General features: G+C 44.8%; 1 protein-coding gene across 1 annotated transcript in view; it reads right to left on the bottom strand.

The window, feature by feature from the left end:
* Window positions 1–233: 233 nt before the first annotated feature.
* The window catches only part of RSF1 (remodeling and spacing factor 1), a 41787-nt gene continuing 30444 nt past the window's right edge, over window positions 234–11576 (bottom strand). Inside the window, exons 12-16 of the mRNA XM_056561251.1 lie at window positions 8841–8911; window positions 7544–7757; window positions 7242–7453; window positions 4302–4502; window positions 234–1158 (exon numbers count right to left, since the gene is read on the bottom strand). Coding sequence (XP_056417226.1) covers window positions 569–1158; window positions 4302–4502; window positions 7242–7453; window positions 7544–7757; window positions 8841–8911 — 1288 coding nt within the window. The 3' untranslated portion in view covers window positions 234–568. The remainder of the gene's footprint in view (window positions 1159–4301; window positions 4503–7241; window positions 7454–7543; window positions 7758–8840; window positions 8912–11576) is intronic.

Raw genomic sequence — 11576 nt, 5'->3', positions numbered from 1 at the left:
CTCATCCCCCCCAACTTCTTTTCTGCCCTTTTTTTTATTTTACTTTTTCTTCTCAGTTTGGATTTTCTTCCCTAAACAAAAATAATTTTTTTGGGGGACATCTGGAATGCATATCGCCCTTGAACCCCCCCCCCCCCCCCTCCCCCTCCCAAAACCCCTTCCCTCTATACACAAAAGTTTCCCTCCAGGTACCACAAGTTGCCGTCATTTTACACCCCCCCCCCCCCCTTTCGCTTGTCGTTTCCAATGGTTTCAGTCAGTGAAATTACCCATGACCACAACAAATGTAATGAGAGAAAATTTAAAAAATAAAAATAAAAATGAAAAGAAATAATGTACAGAAAAATTTTCTTTTTTTTTTTTTTTTTGGAAAATTCATAAACTGGTCACTTCACAGAAAGACTGCAGAACTGGTCAAAGTTTATCGCTTCTAGAAAAAAAAAAAAAAAAAGGTAAAATTTGTAGTGAAGAGGGTTGGAATAAAACCGCAAATTATTCGTCACTTGGCCCGGCTGGGATGAGCTATGGTGGAATAAATTAGCACGAAAAAATGGAAGAGGTGGAAATCTTATAACTGTTCACTGTTACAGACATAATCCACAAGGTCAGTTACTCTCAAGAGTTCGTCCTCATCCTCCTCGGCCCCCGCCGCCTCCTGACTGCCCCCCGTCCCGTTGGAAGCCTGGCTGACGGGGGCTGAAATGTCCTTTGTGGTTTCGCTTTTTTCGCTCGGTTTCCCGATTAAAGTCTCGATAGATTTTTCCGGGCTTTGTCCATTAGCGGAAGGTAAATCCACCAAGCTGTAGTCCAACGGGCTCCCGTCTTTTGTAACGGTTTCAAAGTCATCCTCATCGTCACTCTCTATCCGGTAAGAAGGCTTCTTGGTGCCTTCCGGGGGTGCGGTGGCGGCGGTGGGGGCAGGACTGGGCACGGGCGGCTTCTCCTCTGACGGAGGAGGCTTGTCGCTGCTGCACACCTTGGAGTCTCCTTCCTCTTCATCCTCGTCATCCGTCTCGATGCGGTTTAACCGCTTTCTGACTGGTTTCTCTTCCTCCTCTTCATCAGAAGGTTCTTCGTCGGAGCTTCTAATACGTTTCCTTAAAAGGTTCTTCCGCACGTTTCGAGGCTTTTCCTCCGAGGATCGGGAAGCATCACTCTCTGGAATGGAAAATGACAGAATTTAGCGTCTTAAACTTCTTGTTGCAAAAGCTGTAGTTTATAAAAATGCAGGAGATTGTACGGCGGGTAGTGGGGCCAGGGTTATTGGGGGAAATTTATCAAAGCCTGTTCAGAGGAAGAGTGGTGCAGTTGCCCCTAGCAACCAGGTTGCTTCTTTTATTTTGCCCAGGCTGCTTTAAAAATGAAAGAAGCGATCTGATTGGTTGCTATGGGTAACTGCACCACTCTTCCTCTACACAGGTTTTGATAAATCTCCCCCATTGTTTGTCGGACCCCCGAGATCAGACATTTAGTTGTCTTTCACTGAACAATCCTTTTAAAGGGGTACTCCGGTGGAATTTTTTTTTTTAACCCCTTAAGGACCAAGGACGTACTGGTACGTCCTTGGTCCTGCTCCCGTGATATAACGCAGGGTTACACGGTAACCCCGCATCATATCACGGCGGGCCCGGCGTCATAGTGAAGCCGAGACCCGCCGCTGATAGCACGCAGCGCCGATCGTGGCACCGCGCGCTATTAACCCTTTAGCCGCGCGCTCAGAGCTGAGCCGCGCGGCTAAAAGCGAAAGCTGCCGGTTAACTCAGTGGGCCGTTCGGGATAGCCGCGGCGAAATCGCAGCATCCCGAACAGCTTACAGGACAGCGGGAGGGCCCCTACCTGTCTCCTCGCTGTCCGATCGCCGAATGCCTGCTCAGTGCCTGAGATCCAGACATGAGCTGTCATGCGGCAGAATCATTGATCACTGGTTTCTTATGAGAAACCAGTGATCAATGATAAAGATCAGTGTGTGCAGTGTAATAGGTCCCTATGGGATAACAATGATCAGTGTGTGCAGTGTTATAGGTCCCTATGGGATAACAATGATCAGTGTGTGCAGTGTTATAGGTCCCTATGGGATAACAATGATCAGTGTGTGCAGTGTTATAGGTCCCTATGGGAGCTATAACACTGCAAAAAGAAAGTGAAAAAAAAAGTGAATGAATATCATTTAACCCCTCCCCTATTAAAAGTTTGAATCACCCCCCTTTTCCCATTAAAAAAAAAAAAAAACACAGTATAAATAAAAATAAACATATATGGTAAAATATATAAGTCCAAAATAGTGCATTTTGGCTCACTTTTTATATAATTTAAAAATGAATAAGTCATATCAATGCAAAAATGGTACCGTTAAAAACTTCAGATCACGGCGCAAAAATGAGCCCTCATACCGCCCCATACACGGAAAAATAAAAAAGTTATAGGGGCCAGAAGATGACAATTTTAAAAACGTATACATTTTCCGGCACGTAGTTATGATTTTTTCCAGAAGTCCGACAAAATCAAACTTATATAAGTAGGGGATCATTTTAATCGTATGGACCTACAGAATACAGATAAGGTTTCATTTTTACCGAAAAATGTACTACGTAGAAACGGAAGCCCCCAAAAGCTACAAAACTGCGTTTTTTTTTCTATTTTGTCGCACAATGATTTTTTTTTCTGTTTCACCGTAGATTTTTGGGCAAAATGACTGACGTCATTACAAAGTAGAATTGGTGGCGCAAAAAATAAGCATCATATGGATTTTTGGGTGCAAAATGGAAAGAGTTATGATTTTTTAAAGGCGAGGAGCAAAAAAACGAAAATGCAAAAACGGAAAAAACCCTGGTCCTTAAGGGGTTAAATCAACTGGTGCCAGAAAGTTAAACAGATTTGTAAATTATGTACAATAAAAAAAGAGAAAAAGATCCAGCAACTCACCGCCGAGATGACCGAGCAAGTGGAGGCACAGCGAGGAAGCAGGTGGACATCTGTCCACTTGCTCGGTCACCTCGGCGGTGAGTTGCTGGATCTTTTCTCTTGTTTATTGTACATTTGTTTCTATTTCTTGGATCCTGGCACCACCACTAGACTACAATTCATTATATTGGTTGGACTGCTTTGTTTTTCACCTTTGAGACGTGGGCCCCTAATTTTTGTTCGTCCACGCTACTTCCACCCTTATACTTACACACGTGTTTTTGGAATGTGCCTCCCTTCACTACTTCTTCATTTATTGCAGATTTGTAAATTACTTCCATTAAATAAAAAAAAATCTTAATCCTTCCAGTACTTATTAGCTGCTGAATACTACAGAGGAAATTCTTTTCTTTTTGGAACACAGAGCTCAAGGGGGGGTGCGGTGCATTGTCGGCTTATTGGCAAGGTAATTGCTGATACCAATAATGCCCAAAATCGTGATTATCGGACGATAATATCGGCCATACCGATAATCTGTCGATCCCTATTCTACACCACAACCTAGGTCAGCGTTTCCCAACCAGGGTGCCTCCAGCTGTTGCAAAACTACAACTCCCAGCATGCCCGGACAGCCAACGGCTGTCCGGGCATGCTGGGAGTTTTAGTTTTGCAACAGCTGGAGGCACCCTGGTTGGGAAACACTGCTGTAGGTTAAAGGGGTACTCCCGTGTAAATAATTTTTTTTCAAATCAACTGGTGCCAGAAAGTTAAACAGATTTGTAAATTACTACCATTATGCTTTTCTTTTTGGAACACAGAGTTCTCTGCTGACATCACGAGCACAGTGCTCTCTGCTGACATCTCTGTCCATTTTAGGAACTGTCCAGAGCAGCATATGTTTTCTTTGGACATTTTCTCCTACTCTGGTCAGTTCTTAAAACTGACAGAGGTGTCAGCAGAGAGCACTGTGCTAGTGATGTCAGCAGAGAGCTCTGTGTTCCAAAAAGAAAATAATTTCCTCTGTAGCAGTCAGCAGCTAATAAGTAATGGAAGGATTAAGATTTTTTAATAGAAGTAATTTACAAATCTGTTTAACTTTCTGGCACCAGTTGATTTAAAAAATAAATAAATAAAATAAAGTTTTCCACGGGAGCACCCCTTTTAATAGGGAAAGTGGAGGGAGGGCGGCAGGGGCAATTTTGCAACAACTGGATGGATGCTGGTTAAGAAAGAGTGCCCCCCCCCCTAACAGCCAATGGCTGTTCGGGCATGATGGGAGTTGTAGTCTTGCAACAGCTGGAGAACCACAGGTTGGACACCATGGCACTATCCTATAAACATCCAACAAGTGAGGATATGCTTATGCCAGTATGTACAAAAACACAACCACCACCACCCACCATTGCTCTCAGAAGTGGAGAATCTTCTCTTGAGGACTCGTCTCATTTCTTTCCCCCGTCCATGTCGAGCACCCCGCTTCCGTGAACCATCACTGTCTGAATCGTCCTCCTTGTAGTTGACTTGCCGCTTCTGATTCCGCCGCGATCTCCTCCTCCGGGTGTCCAGGTAGTCATCACTGTAGTCACTACTGTTATCCGTCTCTGCAGCGACATGCACAAGACAATAAATGGCTCAGGTAGGTAGCCTCAGACATGAAGGGAAAGCTCAGCAGGTCAAATATGTGCATTAACCCCTTAAGGACCAAGCCCATTTTAACCCCTTAAGGACCGGGGCTTTTTCCGTTTTTTCATTTTCAATTTTTCCTCCTTAACTTTAAAAAAATCATAACTTTAAAATTTTCACCTAAAATTCTATATGATGGCTTATTTTTTGCGCCACCAATTCTAGTCATTTTACCCAAAAATCTAAGGCGAAGCGGGAAAAAAAAAATCATTGTGCGACAAAATTGAAAAAAAAAATGCCATTTTGTAACTTTTAGGGGCTTCCGTTTCTACGTAGTAAATTTTTCGGTAAAAATGACACCTTATCTTTATTCTCTAGGTCCATACAGTTAAAATGATCCCCTACTTATATAGGTTTGATTTTGTATTACTACTGAAAAAAAATCATAAAATCATGCAGGAAAATGTATACGTTTAAAATTGTTATTTTCTGAGCCCTATAGCTATTTTATTTTTCCATGTTCATGGCGCTATGAGGGCTCATTTTTTGCGCCGTGATCTGAAGTTTTTAGCGGTACCATTTTTGCATTGATCGGACTCTTTGATCGCTTTTTATTCATATTTTCATGATATAAAAAGTGACCAAAAATACGCTATTTTGGACTTTGGAATTTTTTTGCGCGTACGCTATTGAACGTGCGGTTTAAAAAGCTATATATCTTTAGAATTCGGACATTTCCGCACGCGGCGATACCACATATGTTTATTTTTATTTACACTTTTTTTTTTTATACTTGGAAATGCCGGGTGATTCAAACTTTTATTAGGGGAAGGGATCATTGAAAGGGTTAGTGATTTTTTAACACTTTTCTTATGCCATATTATAGCTCCTATAGGGGGGGGCTATAACATTGCATTTGCTGATCTTTAACAATGATTGATGCATCTCCCTAGGAATGCATCAGTGTTTTCGGCGATTGAATGATCAAGCCTGGATCTCAGGCTTGAATCATTCAATTGGCGATCGGACTGCAGGAAGGAAGGTAAGAGACCTTGCTCCTGAAGTATAGCTGTTCGGGATGCCGCGATTTCATCGCAGCAATCCCGAACAGCTCCCTGAGCTAGCCGGGCACTTTTACTTTCACTTTTAGCCGCGCGGCTCAGCTTTGAGCACGCGGCTAAAGGGTTAATAGTGCGCGGCGCCATGATCGGCGCCGCGCGCTATTAGCGGCGGGTCCCGGCTTCACTATGACGCCGGGCCCGCCGTGATATGATGCGGGGTCACTGTGTAACCCCGCATTATATCACGGGAGCAGGACCAAGGACGTACCGGTACGTCCTTGGTCCTTAAGGGGTTAACCTTAAGGATCAGACCAATTTTATTTTTGAGTTTTCATTTTTTCCTCCTCGCCTTCCAAAATTCATAACTCATATTTCCATCTACCGACCCATATAAGGGCTTGTTTTTTGTGTGACCAATTGTACTTTGTAATGAAACCCTTATTTTACCATAAAATGTACGGCGAACCCCCAAAAATTATTTTTAGGGAGGAAATTTAAATGAAAACCACAATTTTGCACATTTTGGAGGGTTTTGTTTTCTGACTGTACACTTTACGGTAAAAATGACATATGTTCTTTATTCTGTGGGTCCATACGATTAAAATGATACCCATGGCTAGATTTTTTTTTTTTTTTTAAGCAGTACAAAAATATAAAAGTATCAAACTTTTTGTACAAAGTCAGTAATCTAAAATCGCCCTATTTTGATCACCTATAACTTTTAAATTTTTCCTTATATAGAGCGGTATGAGGGCTCATTTTTTGCACCGTCATCTCATCTTTTTATCGATACCACATTTGCATATATAAAACTTAGATCTTTTTTTATAAAAATTTTTGGGAATAAAATGTGACAAAAAAGCTGCATTTTTGGACTATTTTTTACTTTTACGCCGTTCACCGTATGGGATCATTAACATTATATTTTGATAGTTCGGACATTTACGCACGTGGCGATACCAAATATGTTTATTAAAAAAAAATTACGCTTTTTGGGGGTAAAAATTAGAAAAAATGAATTTTCATTTTTATTAAGGGAGGGGATTTTTCACTTTTTTATTTTTACATTTTTCAATTTATTTTTTTTTTATGTCCCCATAGGGAACTATCTATAGCAATCATATGATTGCTAATACTGTTCAATATTATGCAAAGGGCATAGCACTGATCAGTGTTATCGGGGATCTTCTGCTCTGGTCTGCTCGATCTCAGACCAGGAGACAAGGGGAGACGGACAGAGGCAGGTGAGGGGACCTCCATCCGCCATTACAGATGATCGATTCGTCACGGCAGCGCTGCTGGCGATCCGATCATCTATTTTAACATGCGCATTGCCGCAGATGTCGTGATCTGTACTGATCACGGCATCTGAGGGGGTAATGGTGGACATCCGCGCGATCGCAGATGTCGGCCATTACTGGCAGGTCCCCAGCTGCTGATAGCAACCGGAACCTACAAAGTATGACGCGAGCACCATTCAGATGCTCGCGGTCATACACAGGACGTAAATGTACGTCCTGGTGCGCTAAGTACAGCCAAACCAGGACGTACATTTACGTCCAGGGGTTAAAGTGAGCCAAGTACCTGAGCAACTTTATATACTATTATAGCAGGAAGGGTAAAGGGTGCAGGGAGGGCAAAAAAATAATAAGTTACCAGTTGCTTGACTTTCATCATCAGATTCATCATCGTCATCTTCGTCATCATCCGAGTACCTCCTCCGGACACTACGCCTCTTTATCCGCCTACTTTGCCTCACTGGTCGGCTGTAGTGCCGGCGCGGTCGGCGAGCACCAAAATCACTGTCATTAGACGGCAGATCTTCGCTTTCTTCTACGTTTTCAGACACAACAAATTCCTCTTGAGATCTACAAACACAATGTGGGTTTTAAAAGTGTGATGAGCGTTTCGTATCCTCTGCACAGCGGCGGTCAGACATATGCGGAAGATAGACTTACCCCTCACTGATCCGGAACTCGTCCTCGCTCTCCTCTTCGTCCATGTTGCTATCACTGTCTAGGTCATTTAATCGCCGCCGCTTCTTGCGCCGTGTGACGGCCCTTTGAGGACGTTTTCCTTCTTCCCTTTCTCCTTCCAAGATGGTGGATATGTCTTTGCCTCGGTGGCCAGTGATGTTAGACATGTCCTTTCCTCTGCCGCCACCACCGCCACCTTTATAAACAGGGGGAAATAGACACAATAAGGTACTGGACAGACCGGAAATTGCAAGATCCGAAAGCAGCCATTTTTTTTGTATAAGTCGTCTGTATTTGGATTGTGTTACTGAAGAGACAGACGCCATTTAAAGGGGAACTCAAGTGGGAAAACAAATGTTTTTAAATCAACTGGTGCCAAAAAGTTAAACAGTTTAGTAAATTACTTTCATTTAAAAATATTAATCCTTCCAGTACTTATCAGCTGCTGTATACTACAGAGACATTTCTGCAGTTCTTTCCAGTCTGACCACAGTGCTCTCTGCTGACACCTCTGTCCGTGTCAGGAACTGTCCAGAGCAGGAGAGGTTTTCTATGGGGATTTGCTTCTAATCTGGACAGTTCCCGACATGGCAGAGAGCACTGTGGTCAGACTGGAAAGAACTTCACAAGTTTCTCTGTAGTATACAGCAGCTTATAAGTACTGGAAGGATTAACATTTTTAAATAAAAGTAATTTTCAAAACTGTTTAAAGGGGTATTCCGCCCCTAGACATCTTATCCCCTATCCAAAGGATAGGGGATAAGATGTCAGATCACCGGGGTCCCGCTGCTGGGGACCCCCGGGATCTCCGCTGCGGCACCCCGCCATCATTACTGCGCAGAGCGAGCTCGCTCTGCACATAATGATGGGCGGTACAGGGGCCGGAGCATCGTGACATCACGGCCCGCCCCTTTCAATACAAGTCTATGGGAGGGGGCGTGGCGGTCGTCACGCCCCCTCCCATAGACTTGCATTAAGGGAACGGGCCGTGACGTCATGAGGGGCGGAGCCGTGACGTCACGCTGCTCCGTCCTCCGTATCGCCCGTCATTACGCACAGAGCGAACTCGCTCTGTGCTGTAATGATAGCGCAGTGCCGCAGCGGGGATCCCGGGGGTCCCCAGCAGCGGGACCGCGGCGATCTGACATCTTATCCCCTATCCTTTGGATAGGGGATAAAATGTCTAGGGGCGGAGTACCCCTTTAACTTTCTGGCACCAGTTGATTTGAAAACATTTGTTTTCCACCCGAGTTCCCCTTTAACAATGGAAATGACTCACCACCTCCTCCATCTGCATCCCTGATGTCATCCTCAATCGCTTCATCTATCGCTTCATCAAATTCATCAAACCTGTGAAAGCAGAGATCAGAATTCTCAACATTCAGATGAAAAAAAGCACAACAAGAAAAACTCTACGATTAACCCCTTCCAGACTAGGGTTGCCACCTGGCTGGTATTTTACCGACACAGACAATATTTTGGCCACCCTGACGGTATTTTTATATAAAAAAAAATATCGGCAATGCAACAGCCGGTATTTATCCAACCAATCCTTTAACTGCTAGAATGTTGCACCATATACTATACCAGTGTTTCCCAACCAGAGCGCCTCCAGCTGTTGCAAAACTACAACTCCCAGCATGCCCGGACAGCCAACGGCTGTCTGGGCATGCTGGGAGTTGTAGTTTTGCAACAGCTGGAGGCGCTCTGGTTGGGAAACACTGACCTATACTGTATACTACTATATAGTCCAACATGCTGGGAGTTGTAGTTTTCGTTTGGTGCAGCTGCTGAGCCACAGGCTGTATCAGAGCATGCTGGGAGTTGTAGTTAGTAACTAACTACAACTCCTGAATTTAATTTAAAAAAAAAAAAAAGCGATCAAAAAAAAGTCACAAAAACAAAAATGGTATTAAAAACTACAGATCAGGGTGCAAAAAATGAAAAAAAAAAGTTATAGGGGTCAGAATAGGACAAAATTTAGCCCTCATGTGTATCCTGTGATGTCACGCATATATTATAATTCATTATGCAAATTAGTATGGCCGGTATTTTTTTGCAAGAAAGAGGTGGCGACCCTATTCCAGACCCATGAATTACACTTACAGCTTAGGTGAGGGGAGTATGAGTAGAATTCTAAAGCAAAGCCAAGCCCTACCCGCGCATGCTGGCTGCTGTTACCTGCAGGTAATGACCGACATCTCATCTTATCACCCCAGTGCTGGTCATTTAACTGTTTAGATCAGTGGTCTCAAACTGGTGGCCCTCCAGATGTTGCAAAACTTCAACTCCCAGCATGCTTGGACGTGCCCAGACAGCCCTTTGCTGCAGCTAACGGCTGTCGGGAATGCTGGGAGTTGAAGTTTTGCAACATCTGGAGGGCCATCAGTTTGAGACCCCTGGTTTAGATGCAGCAATCAATAGCGACCATGGCATCTAAACAGTTGGGACATACACATCATGGGTGGTTCAGTGTAAAAAAAATTTTTGTCTAAATATAAAAATATCTCCCAGTAATAAAACAAAAAAAATAAAAAAAAATACTACAAGCGCAGTTCCCTGTGGTACAGACTAACAGTAGGGCAGTGTTTCCCAACCAGGGTGCCTCCAGCAGTTGCAAAACTACAACTCCCAGCATGCCCGGACAGCCAAAGGCTGTCCAGGCATGCTGGGAGTTGTTTTGCAACAGCTGGAGGCACCCTGGTTGGGAAACACTGCCGTAGGGGGTTAATAGGGAATGTGGAGGGAGGGCGGCAGCTTGTGTGTGTGTATACAGTATATGGTTCTATGGGCAGCCAGCGCTAAACTCACCCCCGGCAATAAAATTTATGTCAACCCCGACCTCCATAGCCCACACTATGACCACAGACCCTATTGTAAAAAAAAAGTGCCCACCCATGTGACGGATTCACAGACGGTCAGATGGGAAATAAAAACCACAATATTTCAGGGTAATGAAAAAAAAATAAACCTAATTCCTGTAAGGCTGGGTTCACATCACATTTTTAACCAATACGGGACCACATATGGCTGGGGGGGAGCTAAAACCTAGCGCTCCCGAATCCCTGCCGTATGCCGCCTGTATGTAATTCATTTCTTTTCTTACCTTTTTTTTTTTTTTAACCTTTTTTTTTTTATTTCATTATATCAAAATGACAAAATAATACAAACATGTAATTCATTTCAATGAGCCGACCGCAGTGAAAAGCTGACTCCGCTGCGGTTTTAGGTGAGGTGGGGAAACCGCATACGAGGCAAAAATGAGCCGATCGGAGTCCGCTTTTCACTGTGGTCGGCTCATTGAAATGAATTACCGTATTTATCGGGGTATACCACGCACCGGCCTATAACACGCACCCTCATTTTACCAAGGATATTTGGGTAAAAAAAGTTTTTGTACCCAAATATCTTTGGTAAAATGATGGAGCGTGTGTGTGCATGCGTATACCCCGATACACCCCCAGGAAAGGCAGGGGGAGAGAGGCCATCACTGCCCACTTCTCCACCCTGCCTTTCCTGGGGTCTAGAGCCCTGCTGCCGCCGCTTCTCTCCCGCTGGCTATCGGCGCTGCTGCCCGTTCTCTCCCCCTGACTATCGGTGCCGGAGCCCCATTGCCGGCACCGACAGACAGCGGGAGAGAGGGGGCAGCGACACCCATTGCTGGCGCCGCTGCCCCATTGCCTCCCCCATCCCCGGTTGCATAATTACTTGTTTGCGGGGTCGGGTCCGCGCTGCTCCAGGCCTCCGGTGTGCGTCCCATGAGTCGTTGCTATGCACTGCACGGCACGGCGCGGCGCAATGACGAGTGACGACCCGGCAACAGGTAATTATGCAATCGGGGATGGGTGAGGCAACGGGGCAGCGGCACCGATAGTCATAGGGAGAGAACGGGCAGCGGCGCCGATAGCCAGGGGGAGAGAAGGGCCGGCAGCAGGGACCCCAGGACAGGCAGGGGCAGAGAAGCCGGCAGCGCTGGCGGTCTCTGCACCTGCAAACCCGCTGCAGTTCATTGATT

Source organism: Hyla sarda, chromosome 2 (assembly GCF_029499605.1).
Source record: "Hyla sarda isolate aHylSar1 chromosome 2, aHylSar1.hap1, whole genome shotgun sequence".
In the NCBI taxonomy this organism is placed as follows: domain Eukaryota; kingdom Metazoa; phylum Chordata; class Amphibia; order Anura; family Hylidae; genus Hyla; species Hyla sarda.
Note: the sequence above shows the minus strand (reverse complement) of the source record. Positions and strands in the feature narration are given on the sequence as shown.